This window comes from Salvelinus fontinalis, chromosome 40 (genome assembly GCF_029448725.1).
Source record: "Salvelinus fontinalis isolate EN_2023a chromosome 40, ASM2944872v1, whole genome shotgun sequence".
Classification (NCBI taxonomy): Eukaryota; Metazoa; Chordata; class Actinopteri; order Salmoniformes; family Salmonidae; genus Salvelinus; species Salvelinus fontinalis.
The window spans coordinates 18,157,534-18,185,074 of record NC_074704.1 but is presented as its reverse complement, the minus strand read 5'-3'; the positions used below and the strand labels follow the sequence as shown (position 1 = coordinate 18,185,074).

At 44.6% G+C, this 27,541-nt stretch overlaps 1 protein-coding gene across 3 annotated transcripts in view; it reads left to right on the top strand.

Annotated features, from left to right (window-relative positions):
- Positions 1 to 27,541, top strand: part of LOC129839978 (rab11 family-interacting protein 4A-like) — a 70,729-nt gene that overhangs the window by 32,035 nt on the left and 11,153 nt on the right. For 2 of the 3 annotated variants that reach the window (XM_055907735.1, XM_055907734.1), the window contains exons 5-8: positions 20,979 to 21,220; positions 21,515 to 21,700; positions 23,403 to 23,537; positions 26,490 to 26,525. In XM_055907735.1, coding sequence (XP_055763710.1) covers positions 20,979 to 21,220; positions 21,515 to 21,700; positions 23,403 to 23,537; positions 26,490 to 26,525 — 599 coding nt within the window. Of the gene's footprint in view, positions 1 to 5,228; positions 5,669 to 20,978; positions 21,221 to 21,514; positions 21,701 to 23,402; positions 23,538 to 26,489; positions 26,526 to 27,541 lie in introns of those variants that run through there. The other variant, XM_055907736.1, reaches the window with a different exon arrangement.

Here is a 27,541-nt window from a genome sequence, read left to right as displayed (position 1 = left end):
AACCAATTACCTTCAGAAGTCACATAATTAGTTAAATAAAGTCCACCTATGTGCAATCTTAGTGTCACATGATCTGTCACATGATCTCAGTATATACAGTATATACCTGTTCTGAAAGGCCCCAGAGTCTGCAACACCACTAAGCAAGGGGCACCACCAAGCAAGCGACACCATGAAGACCAAGGAGTTCTCCAAACAGGTCAGGAACCTGGAGAAATACAGATCAGGGTTGGGTTATAAAAAAATATCCGAAACTTTGAACATTCCACAGAGCACCATTAAATACATTATTAAAAGATTGAAAGAATATGGCACCACAACAAACCTGCCAAGAGAGGGTCGCCCACCAAAACTCACGGACCAGGCAAGGAGGGCATTAATCAGAGAGGCAACAAAGAGACCAAAGATAACCATGAAGGAGCTGCAAATCTCCACAGCAGACATTGGAGTATCTGTCCATAGGACCACTTTAAGCCATACACTCCACAGAGCTGGCCTTTATGGAAGAGTGGCCAGAAAGAAAACATTGCTTTAATAAAAAATAAGCAACCACGTTTGGTGTTGCCCCAAAGGCATGTGGGACACTCCTCAATCATATGGAAGAAGGTACTCTGATCAGATGAGACTGAAATTGAGCTTTTTGGCCAACAAGGAAAACACTATATCTGGTGCAAACTCAACACCTCTCATCACCCCAAGAACATCATCCCCACAGTATAGCATGGTGGTGGCAGCATCATGCTGTGGGGATGTTTTTCATCGGCAGGGACTGCGAAACTGGTCAGAATTGAAGGAATGATGGATGACGCCAAATACAGGTATATTCTTGAGGGAAACCTGTTTCAGTCTTCCAGAGATTTGAGACTGTGACGGAGGTTCACCTTCCCGCAGGAAAATGACCCTAAGCATACTGCTAACACAACACACGAGTGGTTTAAGGGGAAACATTTAAATGTCTTGGAATGGCCTAGTCAAAGCCCAGACCTCAATCCAATTGAGAATCTGTGCTATGACTTAAAGATTACTGCACACTAGCAGAACCCATTCAACTTGAAGGAGCTGGAGCAGTTTTGCCTTGAAGAATGGGCAAAAATCCCAGTGGCTATATGTGCCAAGCTTATAGAGACATACCAACTACAATGGACTGATGAGCAATCCTAGTTGCAGTGGTACTAGTGCTGAGCGATTAACCAACATTATTAAACGACTAATAACCAATGTCGGTTCAATTACGGTTCAATTACTAATGAACTACAATGACCATAATCCATTGCGCCTGTTCTTTCGGCTCGGACAGATGGATACACTTGTATGCTTGCTACGTTAGGATAGATACACAGACCACATGAGAGAGGAAAGTACACAACTCAATGAAGAGAGAGATGGATAGTTTGGCTGTTTGGCTGCTACTACCGGAGCAGAGATGACAAATATGATTTTTAAAGAATGTGTAACGGTCCTGACCTGTTTTATGTTGTTTTTTGTATGTGTTTAGGTCAGGGCATGTGTTTTGGGTGGGCAGTAAATGTTATCTGTTTCTATGTTGGTTTTGGTTGCCTGGTATGGCTCTTAATTAGAGGCAGGTGTTTTGCGTTCTCCTCTAATTAAGAGTCATATTTAGGTAGGGTGTTCTCACTGTTTGTTTGTGGGTGATTGTCTCCTGTCTGTGTCGATGTTACACCATACGGGATTGTTTCGGTTTGTTCGTGCGTTTTTGTAGTAAGTACTTGTTAGTTCGTTCTGCGTGTGTTATGTCAGTTCGTCGTACTAAGTCTGTCTATTTTCGTTTTGTTATTTTGTTAGTTTATTCAAGTATAGTTTGTTTCGTTTTGTCTTATAAATAAAATTCATCATGTATTCACAACCCGCTGCGCCTTGGCTCGATCACTACTCCACCTCTTCTTATGAAGAGAGAGAGGAACGCCGTTACAGAATGAAAAATAATAAAGTCATCAAATAAAAACATAGTAATATACACAAGTGAAATATTGTATTATTTCATAGTAATTTCCTATTTTTCTATTGATGTCTACCCAATGTGGACCTGACAGAGACAATGGAAAGTTTTTTATATTTTGGCAATTGAATGTCTACTGTTGTCATGCCCTGACCGTAGTTATATTTGTTTTCTTTATTATTTTGGTTAGATCAGGGTGTGACAAGGGTGGTTTGTTTAGTTTTTGTATTGTCTAGGGGTTTTGTCTTGTTTAGGGTTTTTTGTTTATCTATGAGGATTTTGTATTGTCTAGGTAAATGTAGGTTTATGGTGGCCTGAATTGGTTCCCAACCAGAGACAGCTGTTTATCATTGCCTCTGATTGGGGATCCTATTTAGGTTGCCATTTCCCATTTTGGTTTTGTGGGTAGTTGTCCATGTTTATTTGCCTGTGAGCACTACGGTGGGGGCACGTTTCGTTTGGAGGTTTATTGTTTTGTTGGCGACATCGTTAATAAATAAGTCTGTACGCTCACAACGCTGCACCTTGGTCCACTTCTTCAACAGACGATCGTGACAACTGTTTTTGGCTTTGGAATTTCAATTAGAAAGATCTAGAATCATTTTCATCTCATTCTTTCATAATGCATGTGATGTTGATATTTTTTTTAAACTGTGATTATTTTAAAATAATTGTACTGAAACCGAACTGACCTCAAAAAGCACTAATCGCTCATCACCAACGGGTACAGGTTTTAAAAACGTATAATTTGAAATGGATAATGTACCTGTAACCACCGCAACAAAAAAATAAAACAAATGCACATTTGGTCACCATTTTGTTTAAAGTCCACTTGGGTAAATATGTTGGTTTTGTGTTCAATACTGCATGCCCCTGCATATGAAGTAGAATAGGTCTACAGGAAAATGGTTTGGCCACCTTGGTAGAGCAGAAACATCAGACTGTGTGTGTGTGTGTGCATGTGTGTGGTTGTGTTTGAATTCCCCCAGTCCTGCGTCTTGGCAGTAGGAGAGTAGCACTGTTGTTGTCATTCACGTCAGCCACTCCACAACAGCTACTCCGTGCCTGGTACCCCTCACTGTATCCCTGTCTTTTCTTCCACTTAAGACCTCTCTCTCTCTCTCTCTCTCTCACACACACTCTCTTTTCCCGCTCTCTCTCTCTCTCTCTCTCTCTCACACCCTCTCTCTCTCTCTCTCACACATCTCTTTTCCTCTCTCTCTCTCTCTCTCTCTCTCTCAAACACACTCTCACTCTCTTTTCCCCTCTCTCTCTCTCGCTCACTCACTCACTCTCTCTCTCTCACACCCGCTCTCTCTCTTACACTCTCTTTCTCGCTCTCTCTCTCACACACTCTCACTCTCTTCCCCCCTCTCTCTCTCTCGCTCTCTCTCTCTGTCTTGATGCTGCATAGTGAATGCTGGCAGCCTCTCAAGTCCCCACGGAACTTTGCAACATACACTATTTGTATGGCTTATTTTTTTTTTTTTGGGAGGAATGTGTGTGTGTGTCAGAGAGAAGGAGTGAGTTTGTGTGGTTGAAAGCGTGTGTGTACTGTATGTGTGTGTGATGTGCGTGTGTATGTGTGTGTGTGATTGGAGTCCCATCATAATGCAGTACAATCATTTGCAACAAATCTCCTCTCACTTCATTCTTCCCTCTTGATTCAGTTCCATTCCCCTTGAGAATCATTTAATCACTCTACTCTCCTCTCTGTGAATAACATCAAGAAATCACATTAATGCTGGATCTGAAAGCATTACCCTCAAAGTATTACTACATGTCGCCAACTGAAATACAATACGCCAGTCTCACCCAGATAGACCTGAATAGAATGTGAAAGGAGAAGGCCAGCCCTCTAACAAATTGCATATAAACAAATAGCTGTGGGCCAATTGGTTGACCTGTAGCCAGTCTTTGATTGTAAGTGAGCAAGAGAGAGAGAGAGAGAGCCGGGAGGGGAGCATTCCTTGCCACATAATTAGCTTTCATTTGAGTCCCCTGGCCTGGATCACCCTCCCTATCCCTCCTTCTCTCACCCCTTCCCTTCATCCCTCTTCCCACTCTCTCCATGTATACTTGTCAAGCACTTGGTGATTTAGTGTCTGTGAGGTGAGGATCTGATACATATGTCAGTTACCCAAGGAGACAGTCTGAGTCAAAAAGACAAAGGGAGCAAAAAAGCAGATATGATGAGAGGATGTCAGGAAGAAAGGGAGAGGTAGAAGCTGAGAAGTAGAGGGAGAGTGAGAGATGGAGTAAGCTGAGAAACAAAAAGAGAGAAGGTGAGAGAGAGGAAGAGGTGATAGAGGGAGAAATAAATAGAGGAGGAGACAGAGAGAAGAGAAGTGTTCTCCACCCTAAAATGCTGCAGGGTTTAGCTTGGCACGCCAGGCACGGTCACCATTGTTTGGAGCAAGTTTGTCACAAAGAAACTAGGTTGGCACGGTACAGAGGGACAAGGTGTATTGAGTGATCAGGTTGGTTGACAGGAGAGTACCTTGTTTACGACTGTCCTGTATGGGAAACAGCTCCTCTTGAGGAAAGTAGGACATCACTGAGACATAACAGAGACAGCAACTGCTCCCCGAGCGCCAATGACGTGGACGTCAATTAAGGCTGCCCCTCCCCGCACCTCTCTGAGAGTTCATCACCAGATCTCAAAGTCCATTGTTCCAGGGGGGGTGTGAGTGACGGAGAGTGTGTGTGTCTGCATTTGACCCTTTCTCTCTCTCACTCTCTTTCGGTCACTCTGTCTTTTTCAGACGTTAGTTTCTTTTGCTCTTTCTTCCACTGACAGTCTGTAGCCTACCGTCTATCTCCCTCGGTTTGAAATAGAATTTCTCGCCATTCACTCTTCCCCTCATCTCTCTCTCTCTCTCGCTCTCTCTCTCAAATACCCACACAGAAGCTCAAATATGCAAACAACTTTTTATACACCTGATTGGGACACCTGACACTCTCTCAAATCCTCAAACCCACACAGAAGAACTCCATCACTCCACTTTTCAGGTTTTGAACCTGTAGATAAATGTGTCGTGTCATTGGATGAGACTGTTTGAGTGGAGATAGCATGTCACTTCCCCCCTCTCGTAAAGCCGCTCTGTTCTATGGAAGAGAGGCAGGGCTTGATATGCAAATGCAGCTTGAGGGGGCGGTGGCCAAGAGAGAGTTTGCAGCAATGTGACTCTCTCTCGGGGCCAGCCCAGCTGAAGCCAGTTGCCCAGCAACAACCCAGGGAGGAGGGGGGAGTGGCCTAATCTCAACAACTGTTGCCAGAACTGAGCTCCCTCTGTGTGAATGTGAGCCAGCCGGAGAGCGAACAACCAAATGAGTGTGTGTGAGAGAGTTGCTGCATCTCTGCATGTGTGTGAGAGAGTGAGGTAGTTGCAGTGTGTGTGAGTCGTGCTCTCACAGAGGAGCTAAACCAGCCAGAACAGTTTTAGAGGCTCTGGAAGAGCACTCTCTCCTCTCCTCCTTTTCTCTCCCTCTTTTTCTGGACGACACTGATTCAAAAGACTGCCATTTGGACTATCTAAACCCCTGGCACTTTCTGTACTGACCTGGCTTCACCTGTGTGTGTAAGACGAAAGGCAGAGGACTTAGCCCTTGGTTTGAGGGGCGAGTTGGATGACTTCTGCAGATGAGGGCTTGGCCGGTGGAGTGTTGGGCCAGGGGGACCACCATGGCTCCCCTCAAATAATGGATGGGGTAAGAGACAGCACCTCTTTGCTACGGGACGGGGGTAGGGAGACAGAGGGGTAGAAGGATAAGAGAGAAGGATCTGGGGCGGAGGTTAGGGGTTGGGGGATCAGGGAGGGTTGGTGGGGTGGAGAGTTCAGCACCAGAGCTCAAAGTCCATTGTTCCAGTGGGGTGTGTGAGTGACGGAGAGTGTGTTTTGTGTGTGTGTCTGCGTTTGACCCTTTCTCTCTCTCACTCTCTTTCTTCCACTGACAGTCTGTAGGCTACCGTCTGTCTCTCTTAACAAAATACAATTAATCACCATTCATTCTTCATCTCTCTCTCTCTCTGACCAGCCAGCCCCGGATTTCAATTAATCCCATTACAATCAGAGGAGGGGTGAACTGAGACAGCACCCAGCCACCGGCTGTACACACACACAGAGAGAGAGAGAGAGAGAGAGAGAGAGAGAGAGAGAGAGAGAGAGAGAGAGAGAGAGAGAGAGAGAGAGAGAGAGAGAGAGAGAGAGAGAGAGAGAGGAGAGAGAGAGAGAGAGAGAGAGAGAGAGAGAGAGGAGAGAGAGAGAGAGAGAGAGAGAGAGAGAGAGAGAGAGAGGAGGAGAGAGAGACGAGAGAGAGAGAGAGAGGAGAGAGAGAGAGGAGAGAGAGGAGAGAGGAGAGAGAGAGAGAGAGAGAGAGAGAGAGAGAGAGAGAGAGAGAGAGAGAGACTCTTAAACATTGTTGGGTTTTAGTGTACAGTGTGGGCTGAGGCTTAATGTTGTCCATTCCGGCTGTGTAACTTAGCCTATGGTTCAGTGAGAAAGGAGAAGTTTATCCCACACAACAATGTGTCAAAAAGTCTACATTCAAACTGTCGGAATGGGTGATAGGGTTTCACAATGTTTGAGTTTCCTTGATCAGTACCTGTGAAGTTGTCAATATAATTACCGATATGTTGTAATTATGGTCTCAGTTCCACAGAAAAGAGGAAAGGTGTCTGTTTATCATACGGTAGCTAGTTTCTCTCACAGTGACATGTGACATGGCTAGCCGTATCTGTTTGAATAAGACGAATCATGTTCGGTAACAAAACATTATGTAATGAGATGTGTCCTCTTCTTCTGATAGCTGATAGGCCTAAGCTATATTGTTTTGGTCCAAACCAGATCTACATGTCTAATGCTGTATTTTGATCTGGGTAGGAATAACTATACTAAACAAAAATATAAACACAACATGTAAAGTGTTGGTCCCATGTTTCAAGAGCTGAAATAAAAGATCCCAGAAATGTTCCATATACACAAAAAGCTTATTTCTCCCAAATGTTGTGAACAAATTGGTTTACCTCCCTGTTAGTGAGCATTTCTCCTTTGCCAAGATAATTCATCCACCTGACAGGTGTTTCATATCAAGAAGCTGTGCTGGGGACAATTAAAGGCCACTCTAAAATGTGCAGTTTTGTCACACAACACAATACCACAGATGTCAAATCAAATCGTCTCAAGTTGAGGGAGCGTGCAATTGGCATGCTGACTGCAGGAATGTCCACCAGAGCTGTTGCCAGAGAATTAAAAGTTCTCTACCATAAGCCGCCTCCAACGTCGTTTTTAGAGAATTTGGCAGTAAGTCCAACCGTAGACCATGTGTGGGCGAGTCAACATTGTGAACAGATTGCCCCATGGTGGCAGTAGGGTTATGGTATGGGTATGCATAAGCTACAGACAATAAACACAATTGCATTTAATCGATGGCAATTTGAAAGCACAAAGATACCGTGACGAGATCCTGAAGCCCATTGTCATGCCATTCATCCGCTGCCATCACCTCATGTTTCAGCATGATAATGCACGGTCACTTGTCGCAAGGATCTGTATACACAATTCCTGGAAGGTGAAAATGTCCCGTTCTTCCATGGCTTGCATACTCACCAGACATGTCACCCATTGAGCATGTTTGGGATGCTCTCGATCAACGTGTACGACAGCGGGTTCCAGTTCCTGCCAATATCCAGCAACTTTACACAGCCATTGAAGAGGAGTGGGACAACATTCCACAGGCCACAATCAACAGCCTGATCAACTCTATGTGAAGGAGATGTGTTGCGCTGCATGAGGCAAATGGTGGTCACACCAGATACTGACTGGTTTTCTGATCCACGCTCCTACCTTTTATTTAGGTTTCTGTGACCAACAGATACATATCTGTATTCCCAGTCATATGAAATCAATAGATTAGTGTCTAATAAATGTATTCCAATTGACTGATTTCCTTATATGAACTTGTAACTCAGTAAAGTCGTTGAAATTGTTGCATGTTGAGTTTACATTTTTGATCAGTATAGATTATAGTCACAGTCATTATAGACACTGACCCAGGATGAATGGTCTATAATCCACTCAAAACAATAATAATAATAATAATTCCTCTTGAACTTTAAACAGTTCATGTGTGTATGTGTGTGTGCTTGCATGCGTTTTTGTGTCCATATGTGTGTCTACTGGTGGGGGTCGTCCTAACAGCTGAGAGTTGAATGTGTTACCAGGCTGATAGAAGGGAGCTGAGAGGGGCTGGTTCAGGGATACCTGCTGTGTGTTAGTGCTGTCCTATTAAATACTATTCAATGATGTAAGCCACACTTCCCTTAGATGTAGAGGAGAGTCTGGATAGTATGGAGAACTAGCCAATACTGACAGAAGGTAACACGCTCTCTCCACAGAAAAACAATGGACTTTATTATCTGAAGTTCATGGCACCAAAGTAATATTATATTAAAGACATGGCACCTCTGTATCACTTTCCACGCTCCATTCCAAGGGCATTTTTAGCACGGCTTTTCTGAACCCTGATATGGCCTCCATAGTGGCGTCTATATCAGGGCTTTATTCTGGTAGTTGGGGTTGGTTTTGTTTTGATATGAAACAGCTGGCTCTAACTGGTTCGTTTGAACATGACCAGGGCCCAGTTGCTCAACACTTGTTGCTCAATGGCAACAGGTTTAACACCATGAGGACAAATGGATGGCCAGCATGTTGATGACACTGTAATATGACTCCTAGGGCACTGATACCGATACTAGGGAATATTACACAGACTACATTGGCTCTCTTACCCTCTCTTTATCTGTCTTGAGTATGCGTTCCTGAAATACTCTTTCAGATAGTCAGGATGACCGGACTGATTCCTCTGCGAGCGTCTTAACACCCATTCCCCCTCACCAAGGATACCTTTTATCTATCTGACACGCACGCACGCACGCACACAAGCACACACACACACACACACAGAACACATAAAAACACACACACATACACATACACATACCCTACTCAACATAACCCCTGAAACTCCCCAGTATAAAACTGGAAATCTCACCCTCCCAGCCCAATCCTAGTCCTGCCTTGAGGAAAGAAAAAACAGCTGAGGGAAATGTCACCACAGGGCCGTCCAGCCCGCGTGGCACAGAGACACAAACACATGTTTGTTCCCACCTGGCTCTTCAGGGAACAAGTAGCTGATTAGGTTACTAGGAATGTTCTCCAAGACAAAGGAATGGAGAACATTTTTTACTGGGAAACCCAATACAGCCAATTGGGTTGATACAGGGACACTGGAAAACACAGGATGGGAAACACTCTGGGGTGGGTGGGAAACACTCTGGGGTGGGTGGGAAACACTCTGGGGTGGGTGGGAAACACTCTGGGGTGGGTGGGAAACACTCTGGGGTGGGTGGGAAACACTCTGGGGTGGGTGTGTGAAATGGGTCCTTCCTATCGTTGAAGAGAAAGCGTGTGTTTGTTTGAAACACACACCATGAAAACGTGACAGATCAATGGCACATAATGAATGGTGGTTTGGAGAAGCTGAGTCCATAGAGAGACTTGAGGGCCTACTACTGTACAGGTGTCCTAGAACAAGTATACAGGAGCAGCTGTCAGTTATGAGGTCGTGTGTATGAGGGTGTGTGTCCATTTCTAAGTGTTTGTGTCTGTGTGTGTGTGTCTCAGTGGCCGAAACCTGAGGTGCTTATAGAGACTTCTAGTGCTTACTTCACAGAATGTTGCTGGATTATGAGTCATCAGTTCCTGTTCTCTTTTGACTCTCAGGTTTTTTTTACTCCGTCTGTGACTGTGTGGGCTGAGAGTCTCTCCATTGCTGCAAGAGTTTGAATCATAAAGATCCAAAACACACACATAGGAAACACTGGAAATAACCTCAGCTGAACTCAGAGAAGGAAACATACTGACTAAACAGTTAACACATAGGCCTTCTGGTAAAGGACAGTAAAAGAGACTTAAAAAGCCATATTGTTTAGTGACTGCACAGGTAGACTCCATTGTGTTGGAGAGAGCACTTGAATCGAATGCCGGCTGCTGAGTTAGAGTGTAAGACAGAGATAAAGAGACTGAAAAGCGCTATGCATTGCGTCAACAGTATGAGATTGGATTTGGTTCTTATCTTTGCAAGCACAGTCAGAGAAACACCAGCAAAGCCACAGTATGCCTCTCTCTCTCTCTTTCCTTCTTTCTCTCACTCTCCCAGTCTATCTTTCTTTTCCTCCCTCTTGGTCTCTCTCTCTCTCTCCCCCACTCCTGTTTCTGCTGACACACACAAAATCAAAGCCTCTTCTTTTGAATTTCGCCAATCAATGTCTGTCCCAGTGGGTGGCTGCTCATACCTGCTGCTCTCTCACTCTCTTTCTCTCGATCGCTTTCTCTCGCTCTCACTCTCTCCGTCTCTCATCTCTCCAACATACCCAATATCCATAAAAGATCATCCAGACTTTAATCCAGGGAATAATAATCCAGACTATCTGAATATTTCCCATCTCTGGACAGCGGGAGGGAGAGATGCAGATGGTGGGAAAATGATAGGATCCAGGCTAGAATACATGGTATAGCTAAATTATCCTTTCAGATTTCCCATGCGGAAGTTGAAAGGAGGTATTACGACGCATGGGAAATAATAGACGGACACAGGCTTTCTGTCTCGTTCTCTTAGGCTAAGTAGAAGGAGAAGAGAGAGTGGAAACATTGCCAGTGGAAAACTTGTCCTTATGCCTTAGGTATAGTATAGCATATATACCTTGTTGTTATGGTGAGATGTTGGGCTGCATCACGCTCACTGTTTAGTCATGATGATGCAGCTTCTTAAACCATCTTCCATCCTCTTCCTTCTTCCTCAGTCAATAGTAGCGTGAACTGCATGGTCATCCAGATGATTGCCTACTGGCCCTGGGCTGCAGATCAATGACATGTCCAGCACTCAAATGTTATTGACCTTCAGCACCACATGGGATCAGAGAGGGAGTAGTCCATTTTATTCATTAGAGTCGTAGGAACAGTTTTGTCTCTCCACTTAAAACAAACTTAGACCTGGGACCATGTCTATGTATATAGGGCAGGAGCCTCTAAGGTGCAGGGTTGAGTAACCGGGTGGTAGCCGGCTAGTGATGGCTATTTAACAGTCTGATGGCCTTGAGATAGAAGCTATTTTTCAGTCTCTTGATCCCAGCTTTCATGCACCTGTACTGACCTCGCCTTCTGGATGATCCCAGGGTGAACAGGCCGTGGCTCAGGTGGTTGTTGTCCTTGATGATCTTTTTGGCCTTCCTGTGACATCGGGTGCTGTAGGTGTCCTTGAGGGTAGGCAGTACGTTGGGCAGACCGCACCACCCTCTGGAGAGTCCTGCGGTTGCGGGCGGTGCAGTTTCCGTACCAGGCAGTGATACAGCCCGACAGGATGCTCTCAATTGTGCATAATGTGCTCCAGCAACTTAGACTATCCCTAGCAACCTTTATTGTTCGAACTAGAACTCATAACAATTGTATGATGAATGTTGTGTTTTTGCGTTTCACCATGTCCAATACCACACACCAAACATTACCCAAGAGCTAGTATGGCATCCATATTACACAGTACTCTATAGTTCTTACAATTACACCATAGTCATACTGTAGTAAGAGGAGCGTCAACAGGACAGGAAACTTGTCTTCAGATTCCCCTCCCGCCCTCTAAGTTTCTGTTGGCCAGATGGAACTTAGGGAATCGTGAGTCTTAGTCAATCCCATGGTTGGTGAAGCTGGTGTCAAGCCTCATGCCTCAATTGTCATTTTTCATCTTTCATCCTCCCACTCTATCTCAGTTTTTCCCCCTTCTCTCTCCCTCTCTCTCTCTATTTCTTTCTTTCTCCACGTTGGTTCAACATAATTTCATTGTGTGGGCCCAGTGGGATATCATGTGTGAAAGTAGTCGCTACATCTGCCCAAGTCTGTTTGAGCCAGATGAATCTAGTCTAGATTCATCCCATATGTGTATTAATATATTCATGTTATCTCGCCATACTCTGAACAGATGGTGCTTTAAAATGTAAATGTAATTTTCCCACTAACATCAACTTGCTGACGCGACCAAACTATATTCATCAGTGTTTTTCCACGAAAAACTGGAGGTTCGTGTGACAACATGTTCGAAATAGCATAGAAGTATTTGCATGTATTTGCATGAGTATAATTTGACTGTGGGTCCAGCTAAGAATATGTGGATGCTAATGCTCTCGCGTAACTGATGAACTGATATTAGTACAGGAACTAATATCATACATTAAGTTAGTTGAGATGGATTCCGTAATGTTTTAGAGATATACTGTTGAATATCACAAACACACCTTGTACATGCACTGTAGATGCTTGTTGCTTAGTGGAAATTGTTGTTAAGGTGCTCCAGCAAGTGTGTCTGCCCAGCAACTTTATTGTTCAAACTAGAAGCCATAACAAATTAATGATGTATGTTTTTTGTTTTGCATTTCACCATGCCCGATACCACCCACAGCATAACCCAAGAGCTATGGTATGACACACCATATTACCACACAGTGTAGGTTTAACATCCCACGGTCATTAGACTGACACCCTATTTCCCTTCCTCCCTCTAAGTTTCTGTCAATCCCATGGCTGGTGAAGCTGGTGTCATGCCTCATGCCTCTATCTCAGTTTCTCCCCCCTTCTCTCTGACTCTCCCTCCCTCTTTCTCTCATCCCTCTCTGTCCAGCTCTGTGATCTCTCCACTCTGTTCTCCCTCAGTGGGTGTGAGACTGGAGGGGAGGAGCAGTTCCTTTCTTTCTCTCCTCTCCCTGTCTTTTCCCTCTCTCACGTCCTCTCCTCTCTGCTGCGCTGGATGTGAATAATAGATGGCTCTACTGATCCTCCTCTCAGATCCGTGCTGTTCTCTCGCTCTCTCTCTCTCTCAGACTGCAGCCCACAAACCCAATGTCTGCAGGAGCATATTCTGTTTAATAGTAATGATTTGGTATGACTGTACCTAGCGCTTCTCTGCTGTCCAAAGCACTTTATATTGGAACTCAGTGCTTGCACCACCGATGTGGAGCCATTTCTCATTCTCTCTTTTTGTGCAGTGCTATCACCCACCTGGCAATCATCTCTCAGTAACTCTCATTCTCCTCTACCTGCAATATGACAGCAACTGACACTGACCCCACTTTAGTACCTATTGTCCCTGTGACACACAATCCCACGTCTGTAGGAGCCTCTAGTGTTTTTATATTAGTGTAGATAAAGAAAAGGGGATGAGGAGAGGAAGACATCTTTAGACTATTGATATGATCCATTGAAATATAATTGCTTCCATGGCTGTAGTGTAGATGAAGGCGAAGAGACGAGGACAGGAAGACAGCTTAGACTATTGAGATGCGTCCTTCTGAATCATCCTCTCTTTAGTCTTTAGACACAAAAACAGTATTGCATGGCCCAGAGCTGGAGCCGCTCTACTCTACTGTGTGTAGCAGAGCATCAATAACAGTGATTTTACTGCTGGGCTTTTCTCTCTCCACTGAGTGAGCAGGCCATGATGAGCCTAATAAAGACGTCCGGCAGGCTGGGTCAGCCGATGACTGAGGGTGTGAGGAGAAATGAGAGAGGAGAGTAGAAATGGGAGAGAGAGGAGAGATGGGATAGAGGAGAGGAGATATGGTAGACTATCTGGCTTTTATTTTCTTTTACATTGAACAAAAGCAGAGACACAGAGCTACAACATGGTATTACATACACTGCATTTGAGGAACAATGGGACTTGTTTCTCACTTTTGAGAAAATGGCCTTTGAATGTTTTGGTATCTACTGGAGAGCTCTTCTTTGTCTACACCCATTCAGCATCATTCACACCCTCTTAAGCTTTAGCCCCACCCATCTCTTTAAGGGTTGATCCGAGCGTACTGTCCTAACAACAGCAATCAAGCACCCAAACTAACTGTCAAACGTTGGCTAGCTTGCTAGCTACTTCCAGACACAAACGAGAGAACAGTTCACTGACCATTTTACTCACCCTATCAGAGCTGGTTAGGCTGTTTTTTACGTTATCCAGAGCGTTGGTGACAGCAACTGTGTTGCTGGCAAAAAAATAAAAAATTGGCAACGTTTACTGACACCGGCAATATGCAACGGGTGTTGACCTTTCGTAAATTCGTCAGTTATTCTGTGTTCTGGCACACTCAGACGAGAGTGCTCTGAAATCGGAGTAGATAGCCAGAGCGAATTTTGCAGCTAAGTCTATCAACAGTTGTCTTAGTGACATTCTATTGAAATGGTTACTTGCATAGTGGAGTCTTTTGTTAAGACATCTAGCTAGCTAACATTAGGCTATAACTAGCAAAGCGAATGGCTCTGAGATACGAATAACAAGATCATACACGTAACGTTAGCTAGCGAGGCAGCCAGCTAACGTTAGCTAGCTAGTTCACAGTACACTTTAACTTGAAATGAAAACGACCTTCTGTCAAAATTAGAAACATGTAATATCTGAAAATGTAGCTAGCTAGACTATCTTACCTGTATACATCCTGGATGGACGCCTCTCCCTGTCACGGATGCCCTTAGTTTAAAAATGTAATCCGGAGACAGGTGTCCATCTTCTTAGCAATCATACTCTAATTCCCCTGATTTCAAAACTCGGTCCTCCAGAAAGTGGAGAGCAACACTTATGCAGTTCTACTATGCAATATATATATTTTTAAAGCTGCGTTAGACAGGATTACCGACACATACTGACCAGCTCAAATAGACATACGTGAGCTACATGGCAGACCAATCCGAACTCATCTCTCGGCGTGTCCAGCCCACTCATTATCTCAGCCAATCATGGCTAGTGGGAAGGTTGCTTGCTTTTTCTGTGGCTAAACCAACTAGGCTCGTAATTTAACCATTTTATTTGTATTTACAGATGGAATACAAGTTTGTTATAAAGGCACATGAACGTTCACATGTTCCAGAAGGCATTTCTGCCAAAAAATTAACGTTTAAGTTCAAATGGCTCTCCTGTGAAGTAGTGACCCGCAACATAAGCCTAGCTTCCTGAAACAAGTCACATATGCGTATGCACACAAACACGCACACTTCACTGCTGCTCTTTAATTACTTGTTACTTTTATCCGTATTTTTTTTTTAAACTGCATTGTTGGTTAGGGGCTCGTAAGTAAGCATTTCACTGTAAGGTCTACCTATACCTGTTGTATTCGGCGCATGTGACTAATAAACTTTTATTTGATTTGACTAACAGCCTGGTGGCATACCTAGGACTCTTTGGCAATAGAAAATCCTTCTTCTACTCCATCACCTCTCCCCTCTCCCTCTCTTCACACCTTCCAGATCCTGATCTCACCTGGGATGTGTGGAAGTGGAGGAAGAGAGAGGGAGAGGGTGGAATGAGTGATGGCCTGGATATAAGGAAACCAGGCCAGAACCCCTGGGACTTGGGTCTCTCTCAGGTGGTTGGGGGCTTCCCATCTCCCACCTAATCTTCGATTGTATATGAGAGAGAGAGAGAGAGAGAGAGAGAGAGAGAGAGAGAGAGAGAGAGAGAGAGAGAGAGAGAGAGAGAGAGAGAGAGAGAGAGAGAGAGAGAGAGAGAGAGAGGAGAGAGAGAGAGGAGAGAGAGGAGAGAGAGAGAGAGGAGAGAGAGAGAGAGAGAGAGAGAGAGAGAGAGAGAGAGAGAGAGAGAGAGAGAGAGAGAGAGAGATATATATATATATATATATATATATATAGTATAGCGGTGATCAAGTGTACACTACCCCCAGCTCATAAAGCCTGTGCTAACATGGCATCATAACGAAGAGTGCAACCCCCTCTGGCATTCAGGCAACACCCAGTGGCTGCTCTGCGGCCATTTGGCCCATTTGGCAACCTCCACAGACATCTGTATATAAGGCTCTGACAGCTTCCTGGTGCACTTTTGGGAACACAACAAGAACATAGAGATGTGTACTGTAAGTATCCTAGGGATATGTGCCAAATGACTCCCATATAGTGTACTACATAGGGAACAAGGTGCCATTTGAGACGCAACCTAGATATTAAGTTGTTATGGCCGCCAGGCTTTCCAGGATCAGTTTGTTTGTTGCGCGAGGATCAGGTAGAGAAGCTGGTATTGCCCTTCCTTGACCTGCCCGCTGCCCACACGCACACACTTCTGCACGCACACAAACACACACGTGCTTACGCACACACACACACGTACGCACACACACATGCCAACACAACTTAATAGGTGGCATTAGGACATAGTTAGGGAATAGAAAAGCCTTTTTCCACTCCATCACCTCATCCCCTCTAGATCTCCTCACACCCTCCAGCCCCTGACGTCACCTGGGATGTGTGGAAGCGGAAGAGGAGGAGAGAGAGGGAGGAATGGGTGTTGGCCTGGATATCAGGAAATCAGGCCAGAGCCCCTGGGTCTTGGTCTCTCAGGTTTTTGGTGGCTTCCCATCTCTCACTTGATCTTGAATGGGAAACCAGATAGAGGGAGAGTTATAGAGAGAAAGAGGGAGAGAGTTAGAGAGAGACAGAGAACTCCAGTAAGTGATCCAGAGCTATCAATGTTAGAGAAGAGCAAGAATGGGCATATCCTGGGAGGTGGTGATCAACTGTACCCTCTCTGATGCTCATAAATCTTGTACTAACATGGCACATGGCATCATTAAAGCAGAGTGCAACACCCTCTGGCATTCAGGTAACACCCACTGGCTGCTGTGAGGCTATTTGGCAACCCCCACAGACTGTATATATGGCTCTGACAGCATCCTGGTGCACTTTAGGGAACACAGTGATGTGTTAGCCCGAGGTAGCCTAGGTATTCAGCTGTTATGGCCGGCAGGCTTTTCAGGAGTAGTTTGTTATGTAAGGATCCGGTAGAGAAGCCGGTCTCCATACACACACTGTACACACACACACACACTCCACCCCCTCGGCCCCTCCCGTTGATCACCCTGTTCTCACTGTTGTCAGAAAGGCTAAGGAGTGACTGGAGGAGTGCCAGCTGAACCCCATCCAAAACAAACCACTACCCCATCCTTCTCTACCCTGTCTCTTCTGACCTAAGCTACCAACTGCTTACTGGCATAAAGGCATTCACCCACCCTGACCAAACTGTCCCAGTCTCTATTGTACTGGACTACCAGGGCTGGGGTGACGCTGTCTGGCTGTCGGTGTGTGTGTGTGTTTGTGTGAGTGAGTGAGAGTATATGTGTGTGTGAGTGCGTGTGTGCAGAAGGGGTGTGTGTGTGTCTTCATTTTGTTTGTCTGTCTTTCTGTCCGTCCATCTGCCCTCAACTGAACTTTAATTCAGACTTAATGGAGGCCCTGTCTGAGTCTCATGTCTTGAGGGAGAAGACCTTTGGAAGTTGCTCAACTTCTGCATACTGAACTGTACTTTAACCAGATCCTACGCTGTACACACTGGCTATGCAAAACGGCTTCCTCACGCCCAAATAGTTCTTCAGCAACAGGTGTCAAGTCGGGTTAATCAACACCATTCACCTAAAATCCTACCAATTCTTCCTACTGTGTGTTTTTCTTTGTGCGTTTCCTGTAAGGAATTTACACTATTCACTCTGCCTCCACTACTGCTACTTTTTTCTTGCAGTGTAATATTTCCATCCCGAGAGGTGCGATGGGGCCTACTTTATTGCCTCTACCCCATGCTGGGTGGCATTCCTTGGGGCATGGAGATGTGAAGACCCCCTCCTGGTCCTCTATGGAATACTAAACAGGCTCTTTATCCTTGTATTGCCCCTGGCCCTCCCTGCCTCAGGGTCCCTGCTGCTGTCGCTTAATCCTACAGACAGTGTGTGTGTGTGTGTGTGCCTACAGATTGTGTGCATGTGTGTGTGTGTGTGTGTGTGTACGCGATCGAAGGGCGGGTGTGTGTGTTTGTGTGTTTATGTGTGTATGTGCGATCAAGGGTTGGGTGTGTGTTCTGGGAGGCAGACAGGCTCCAACAGCGCTTTAGTGAATTTAGGAATAGTGCTTTTGGCTTCCAGCCCTGAGTTTTCGTCCGTTAGCAGTTCAACCAGTATTGAAAGAGAGAGAGATCAGTTAGAGGTGAGAGCCCTTGAGTGATATTGCCTCTACTATCCTCTAAAGCTGTCTAATGCTTTGTGGGATGTACCTGTGTGTAATTGGGCTGCCCTCTGTACCTCCCTCTTTCTTGTCTCTCTCTCTCACTCTCTCTCCCTCCTACTTCTCAGGCATGTAGAGATAAAGTAAGGTTCCTCTAATCTAGACTGGATCAGAGCTGTTGGAGCTACACTGAATGAATGACAAGTGTCTCATGATCTTTAACCCCCCCCCACCTCAATACCATACGTGACCTCTTGGGTCTTCTCACAGTGACAAGTTCCACTAGCCTAATTGAAATTCCTTTAGTGTTTCACTTACGACCTTGTTTGAGCACTTGTGTTTTAGGTTTTGGGCTCACTGATCAACCAACATGTTTTGACCTTTACTGAAAGCCTAAGAATGTATCTGTCAGTGTTTAATGCTATCAATGTTAATAAGGCTGACAGTATTATTTGTGTTGTCCTGTAGTCTGCACAAAGATGTGTGTGCGCTTTCCAGATAGTGAGTGTGTACGTGTGTGTGTTCTGGGAGGCAGACAGGCTCCAACAGAGCTCTAGTGATGTTAGGAATTCAGTATAACCTTTATTTAACTAGGCAAGTCAGTTAAGAACAAATTCTTATTTACAATGACGGCCTAACCCGACCAAACCTGGAACAATTGTGCGCCACCCTATGGGACTCCCAATCAAGGCCAGATGTGATGCAACCTGGATTTGAACCAGGAACACCTCTTGCACTGAGATGCAGTGCCTTAGACGGCTGCGCCACTCGGGAGCCCAACAGGAAGAGAGAGAGAGAATTATGCCTTTATTAGCCTCTAATGCTCAGTGTGGGATGATATACATGTGTGTTATTGGGCTGCCCTCTGTACCTCTCTCTCTATCTCCCTCTCCCCCTCTCGTTCTCCCCCCCCCCTCTCTCTCTCTTTCTCTCTCTCTCTCCCTCCCTCCTACTTCTCAGGAATGTAGAAATAAAGTCATGTTCCTCTATTATAGAGAACGATTGATACAGATTTTTTAGGGAAGATATTTTTGGAGTCAAGGAGACCGATGGCCGATATTTTAGACCGATATTCAATATCATTACATTTAAAATTGTTTTTGACAAAATGTCCCAGAGACAGCCATGTATGCAGTAATGCATAAATTTTAAAGTCAAACAATACATTTTAATTTGTTTTTACCAATCTAACTACATAACAGCACAATGGTAATAATTGTATTTGAATGGTAAATCTCTTGATAAACTGGGCACATTAAGAAGGCATTGGCCTACTCACAATACCGGTGAATGCATATTCAATAGGATTGTGTGCATGCATTGAGTTATTGAGCTTGTGTAGGCTGATCAGTGGAGTCTATGGTGCTACAGATGATAATCTGTTTGTCTTCCATTTGGGATTTATATTCGCATACTGATCAACAACATTTGCGTTGAAGCGTCACTCGATTGCGGCTGGTCAGATCAGCACACCTGTAAATAGCTATCGTTACGCTTCGAACACATAGAGTGAATGTGCAAAATAGCAGGCATAATCAGCTGGATATGCATGCAACAAAAGTTCAACATTCACCTTCTGCTACCATTTTGGTCAAGCCGTTTATGCATACAGTTTGACGCATACGTTCGATAAATCCAATGTATGCATCACACCGAACGCACTGCAAAGCAATGCTGCAAGGCAAACGCAGCGTTTCATTGGAAATGAATGTAATTCTGGTGTACCAAAATGCAAAACACTGTCGGTGTGATCAAAGCGTTACTCCGCAAGTCAGATATGGCTCTTTGCTGAAAAGGGTGCATGTTCAAAATGATAACCAGGTCTGGCTATTAGCTCCTATCTGATATCTTAGCACCTTGTTTATCTAGCCAGCTAGCTAGCATAGTAGCTAATATAGCTAGCTAGATAACACCACAGATGAAATGGTTAGTTTTCGTAATGTTTGCTAAAAGGTCACATAGTTATCTACTTAGCTTATTACATGCATGTCGAGGCACATCGACAGAAGCCTTATTATTAGTAAAGGAACTAAACTAATATTTGCAACAGGAGTTGGATTTTGGTCACTGTGTCAATTCATCCATTTCTCAATACTGAACCTTTCTGTTGGAGAATGCTTACTGCTGTTTCTGTTGGAGAAAGCTTACTGCTTGCTGCTGCTAATTTTCCCAGCTAGACATTCCTCTGCATTGTGCAGTGCTCAGGCAGTGAGTGGCGGCAGGCATAGCAGCAGCTTTGCTATGTAGAGCAGATAGTCGATAAACTAGAAAAGGCCAATATTGGTCTGATATATGGCTCAGCTGATTATCAGTCAATACCCTCCATGACTTCCTGTGACACCCAGAGTCTTCCCACAGTGAAGGAATCCACAAGCCTGATTTAAATCCCTTTAATGTTTTACTTAACACCTTGTATGAGTTAAGACCTCATTTGAGCACTTGTTGTAGCACTTGGATTTTACCTCTGAGCTCACTGTTCACTGATAACCAACGTGTCTATCAGTGTTAGACACTATCAATATTTTGACTGAAAGTCAGAGTACTATTTGCGTAGTCCTGTAGTTCTGTTGACTGCACAAAGATGTGTGTGTGTGTGTGTGTGTGTGTGTGTGTGTGTGTACCTCCCCTGCTTACCTCGCTCTCTCTGTATGTAAATGTTAAAGTTCAACATTCACACACACACACACACACACACACACGCAGTAAGCAGTACAATCAGATTTTAAAAAACAGGCACAGGCACACACATACACACGATAACAAAGCCCTATACACAAACATACACATGGATTGTGTGCTGTAAATATGTGGTAGTAGAGTAGTGGCCTATTTTGTTTGTAATGTTTTTTTCGTTATTTGTTTTTCGGACCCAGGTAAGACTAGCTGGCACTAATGGGGATCCTAATAAATCAAATCTCTCTCTCGCTCCACAGTGTGGCGACAAAGCCCTTGCACATCCGGTCATCATGTGCACGCGGGTGTCCCTTAACTCAGAGCCTGGGTGCCATCTATTCCCAGAGGGAGAGGAGGAAGGAGAGGTGGAGGGCAGAGAGAGGGCAGAGTTAGACATGGACAGTGCTGTGGAGAGCAACCCAGGATCAGATGTCTCTGAAGGGGGGAGGAGCAGAGTAGACAAGGAGGATGGACCAGGGGGACTTTTCTTTCCTGGAGACAAGTGAGTACCTCTTTTAGTTGTTAATCTTTGTGTGGTGTTGAACATATGGTGTCTTCATAAGTGAACTCTCTTTATAAAAAACTCTAGAGGTTAGACTTGTTATTGTACATGTAATGCAACTCATCTACCTCATGTGAAATATATAATTTGCAATCTTATTACAAAATCTGCACTGTCAGAATCTGAATAGTCACCCTTATAATTGAAAATGTATGTACAATTTGTCTTTTTTCACTACGACTCTTTAAACTTTTTGAATGTTCCTTCCTGAAAGTCTACTTCCTGTTTTTGCAGGTGCAGTCAGCTAAACCCATCAGTGACCTCTGACCTGTCGACGCGTTCCTCTGCCTCTCTGAACGAGGAGCAGTTTGAGGACTACGGAGAGGGAGAGGACGTGGACTACACTCCCAGCAGCCCCTGCCCCGAGGACGAGACGCGCACCAACGGCTACTCTGACCTGGGCTCCTCTGTACCCTCCAGGTAAGAGGAGAGACCCTGACACACTAATACACAGACACACTATTACATAGTGTATCATTACAACATCCACAGAAAGTTGGGGAACACCATATGCAATGAGAAATACAAACGTATACATGACCAAAACTGTGTCAAATGATATGAGACAGAAACACAAACACGAAGACGATCCATTACCTGTCAAACATCATGTGAACCAGAAAGGCAAACTGATAAACTAGAGAAATCTGTATAACACTGTGCAACAAAAAGATGACAAATACATGCACAGCATCACCCAACCCAGAAATCCAAACACACAGAGCTAAGAGTTTGAACGATTTCAGATCTCAGTGGTGATGACTTACTGTACCGCACAGAGCATAATGTTATATTTTCACAAAACACCCACTGTCAAGTCTCATACCCCCTGTCATGTTAGTCTGTTATCCTCTTAATCCCTCAGTGTGTGTGTGTGTGTGTGTATATGTGTAACCTATGTGAAATGGCTAGCTAATTAGCGGGGTGCGCGCTAATAGCGTTTCAATCGGTGACGTCACTCACTCTAAGACCTTGAAGTAGTTGTTCCCCTTGCTCTGCAAGGGCTGTGGCTTTTGTGGAGCGATGGGTAACGATGCTTCGAGGGTGGCTGTTGTCGATTTGTGCAGAGGGTCCCTGGTTCAAGCCCAGGTAGGGGCGAGGAGAGGGACAGAAGCTATACTGTTACATATGTATGTGTTTGTATGTGTGCATGTCAATATGCATTTGCATGCATTTTTGTGTGTGTGTGTGTGTGTGTGTGTGTGTGTGTGTGTGTATGTAACCACTTCAGGCTGCTTCTCTCCTCTCAGAGCTTCTCTTACCAAACTCATTAGTTTTTACTCTTGACTGGAACTGAGTATGATGGTGTCCCAATGTACCCTATTACCTACATATTACACTACTTTTGAACAGAGACCTATTGGCCCTGGTCAGAAGTAGTGCACCATACAGGGAATAGGGTGCCATTGTAGACGTAGCCTATATGGCCCCCAGGGCCTCTCTTGATTAATTTTCATCTATAGAGCTGTTTTGAAGGAGGATTTACTCCCAACACTATTCAGCTTTCTTGGTCCTGCTCCGAATATCAAGTGCCTAAACTCATTACTATGGACTTTCCTTTTGTTTGTCCTACTTCTACGTTGAGTTTAGATTAGTGCTTTATGATATTTGTAGACCCAGACAGCAGTGTGTGGGGGGGGGGGTGAATACAGCGAACTGTGTGTTTGCACGTGCATGTAATGTGTTTTGTGTGTGTGGTCAGGCGTGCGGGCGGGGATGGGTGTAGTGTGAATACAATGTACTGTGTGTTTGCACCTGCATGTCATGTGTTTGTGTGTCTACTGTATTTGTATTTATGATGATCCCAGTAATTAATGCTAAGGCAGATGCTACTCTTCCTTGGGTACAGAAAAATTAAGGCAGTGATACACAATTTACATTACATTTCACAACAGATTTCACAACACATTAAGCATATTCACTTAGGCCACTACTCTACTACCACATATTTACAGCACACAATCCATGTGTATGTTTGTGTATAGGGCTTTGTTATCGTGTGTATGTGTGTGCCTGTGCCTGTTTTTTAAAATCTGATTGTACTGCTTACTGTGTGTGTGTGTGTGTGTGTGTGTGTGTGTGTATTCTGTCTCTAACGCTTTATCTTTATCTGTGTGTGTAGTGCTGGCCAGACCCCCAGGAAGGCACGCCACCTGTACAACAATGAGATGATGGACGTGTACTGTTCCCAGTGCTGTAAGAAGGTCAACCTACTCAACGACCTGGAGGCCAGGCTGAAGAACCTCAAAGCCAACAGGTAACACAGGACAGGACACCCACCGACACCATTACACATACGGGCCTAGAGCCCGGCTGACTAAGTGGGTCTAGAACTGGAGCAGGATTTTTGTCATGTCAGATCACGTGGACAGGAAAACTCCTGGCTCTGAGAATGTTGTTCTGACAGAAAATGAAGCTGGTCATTATTTCAGGGAACACTTCTATTGTCCACTATGTTTACCCTGACTGACTATTGTACTGTAGGTAAGATAGGTTAGATAATACTGTCATAGTGACCTGCTGTTTATTTTGGTGATATCACAAAGGGCTTAAACGTCTTGTCCCCGCCCACACACACACAACTTGTTATGTAAATCCCCAAATGTCAGAATGGGTGGCCACCATTAATCGACCCACATCATCAGTGTGTGTACAGCGAGAGGTGTAGGCGGTCTATTTTCAGACATGTTATCCTTTGTGATCTTTATGGATTTAATCTCTTCGTCTGTAATCAAACAGACACACACACACACACACACACACCTGCTTTGATGGACACACACTGACTGACACACTCACATCTCACATAGAACTTACTTATATAGACTTGCGCTCTCTTGTACACAGACACACACACACACAGACACACACACACACATACACACACACACACACACACACACACACACACACACACACACACACACACACACACACACACACACACACACACACACACACACACACACACACACACACACCTGCAGTCCTATCATATGTAAGCTATAGCAGTAGTGGCCCTAGGCTGGAGAACTCGGTAATGAATGTAATGAAGTGGTGAGGACTCTGGAATAGTTTTGTCTTCCCTTCAACTGCTGCTCTGTCTCTGCTGACTCTGCAGTTCTTCTGCCTGGTTAAGGTTATTCTCTACTAAGATGAATACCTGGGCTAACTGTAATTAGTCAGACCCCTACCTGCTGCAGGAGAGCAAGTAAAGAGACGTGGAGTAGTAAAGGGAGGAGAGGGAGAGCGTATGGGGATGAGAGAGGGGGCATGGGAGTGGGAGAGAGAAAGTGAGAAGGAAGAGAGAGAAGGAGAGGAGGTAGGTGAGAGAACATGCAATGATAAATAGGTGAATGGGCATGCAGAGAAGGAAAAAGCCACAAAGAGAGGGATTGTAGGAGAAGGATATATTAAAGCAAAGATGGAGGATACAGAGTTGCTGAGAGTGAAGTGTTGCTGGCAGAGCGATGGAAGACTTCACAAGATCAATCCTTGAAGTAGGGACAGGAGGAGACAGAAAAAGGGGGATGGGGAGATGGATGATTGAAGACGTCTTGTCAGCATGCAGTCAGTCTGGGGAGATGCCTGAAATTGCATAAATGTGTGTGTGTGCGCACGTGAATTTGTGTGTGTGCATACCCTATACACACACACGGGTGTGAGAGAGATTTCTCTCTTTGATTTAATGGTGAAGCAGACACAAAGCTTTGAGACAGAACTATTGCTGAGCCCACAAAACTACTAAATGGCACCCTTTTCCCTTTATAGGGTTCTACAATTGACCCTGGTCCATAGGGCTCTACTATTGACCAGGGTCTATAGGGCTCTAATATTGACCAGGGTCTATAGGGCTCTACAATTGACCAGGGTCTATAGGGCTCTACTATTGACCAGGGTCTATAGGGCTCTATTATTGACCAGGGTCTATAGGGCTCTACAATTGACCAGGGTCTATAGGGCTCTACTATTGACCAGGGTCTATAGGGCTCTATTATTGACCAGGGTCTGTAGGGCTCTATTATTGACCAGGGTCTATAGGGCTCTACTATTGACCAGGGTCTATAGGGCTCTACTATTGACCAGGGTCTGTAGGGCTCTACTATTGACCAGGGTCTATAGGGTTCTACTATTGACCAGGGTATATAGGGCTCTATTATTGACCAGGGTCTGTAGGGCTCTACTATTGACCAGGGTCTGTAGGGCTCTATTATTGACCAGGGTCTATAGGGTTCTACTATTGACCAGGGTATATAGGGCTCTATTATTGACCAGGGTCTGTAGGGCTCTACTATTGACCAGGGTCTGTAGGGCTCTATTATTGACCAGGGTCTATAGGGCTCTACTATTGACCAGGGTCTGTAGGGCCCTACTATTGACCAGGGTCTATAGGGCTCTACTATTGACCAGGGTCTATAGGGCTCTACTATTGACCAGGGTATATAGGGCTCTACTATTGACCAGGGTCTATAGGGCTCTACTATTGACCAGGGTATGTAGGGCTCTATTATTGACCAGGGTCTATAGGGCTCTACTATTGACCAGGGTCTGTAGGGCCCTACTATTGACCAGGGTCTATAGGGCTCTACTATTGACCAGGGTCTATAGGGCTCTACTATTGACCAGGGTATATAGGGCTCTACTATTGACCAGGGTCTATAGGGCTCTAGTGTTGACCAGGGTCTATAGGGCTCTACTATTGACCAGGGTCTATAGGGCTCTACTATTGACCAGGGTATATAGGGCTCTACTATTGACCAGGGTCTATAGGGCTCTACCATTGGCCAGGGTCTGTAGGGCTCTACTATTGACCAGGGTCTATAGGGTTCTACTATTGACCAGGGTCTGTAGGGCTCTACTATTGACCAGGGTCTATAGGGCTCTACTATTGGCCAGGGTCTGTAGGGCTCTACTATTGACCAGGGTCTATAGGGTTCTACTATTGACCAGGGTCTGTAGGGCTCTACTATTGACCAGGGTCTATAGGGCTCTACTATTGACCAGGGTCTATAGGGCTCTTGGTGCCATTTGGAACACACTTTCTTTCTCCTCTTGTACACATACTGATTAACAATACTACCTTAATACCAATCAAACAGCAATTAACTGTTCTATCTATAATTCATTGTTATAACTAATAAACCAATATATCCATGACATCTGACAAGGATAAGACTAACTGGGATGTTTTCTGACTCTTTTTCTCCAGCCCCAGTAGGAAAATCTCCAGCACAGCCTTTGGCAGGTCGGTCACGTCTCCTTATGTATGTGTGGTTACTGTGTTTGTTTTTGTATGTTGGCCATTTCCTTGTTGATCCAGTCCGTTAGACATGTGATCATTATGTCAGCCAGTGTATTAGACTACTATCTAGGTAATTCTTCCTAAGTAATATGGTAATGGTTTAGGTATACTGAACCTCTCTACCTCTTCTGTGTTCACTTTACTACTACAGTTACTACTGTGTACAGATATTAATTTGACCAGTTTCTCACGGCAGGGAAATAAACCTGCAGCAACGGGAAATATGGGCAAATGAAGGAAATTTATGAACAGGGTGATCAAATTAAGATGTTTGTTTGTACTGTACATACAGTGTACCTGTATACAATGCAGTGGAGGCATTATTATAGATTATTTTACAATACTTATACCAACGACAACATCACACAAACATCAACTACATCACACCTGCCCAGACCCACATGCTGACACCCTCATCTCAAGCGCCCGCATCACTCTCCGCCATATGGCCTCAAACTGCACCATCTTGTTTCTCTCCATCGCCCACACACTTTCAACATTTAGATAATAAAGCATTTAAGTTTTCCATTGTGTTAACAATGGAGGATTGGTTGATTTTCAAGGTTTTGTATAGCTTGCCTATCATATGAATATCCTTTCATTGTGGTCAGTGTCTAGGGCTTCTAGTCTGTGAATTAAACTGACAAAGAGAGATTGGCCTGCCAGCACTGATCTATGTGTATAGTGTTTTCCCCAACCTCTCTACTCTTTTCCTGTCTCTTGTCCTCTACTCTCTCCCTCTCTTCTACTCTCTCCTCTCTTTACTCTCTCCCTCACTTCTACTCTCACCCTCTTCTACTCTCTCCTCTCTTCTACTCTCTCCCTATCTTCTACTCTCTCCCTCTCTTCTACTCTCTCCCTCTCTTCTACTCTCTTCCTCTCTTCTACGCTCTCCTATCTTCTACTCTCTTCCTCTCTTCTACCCTCCCTCTCTTCTCTCTCCCTCTCTTCTACTCTCT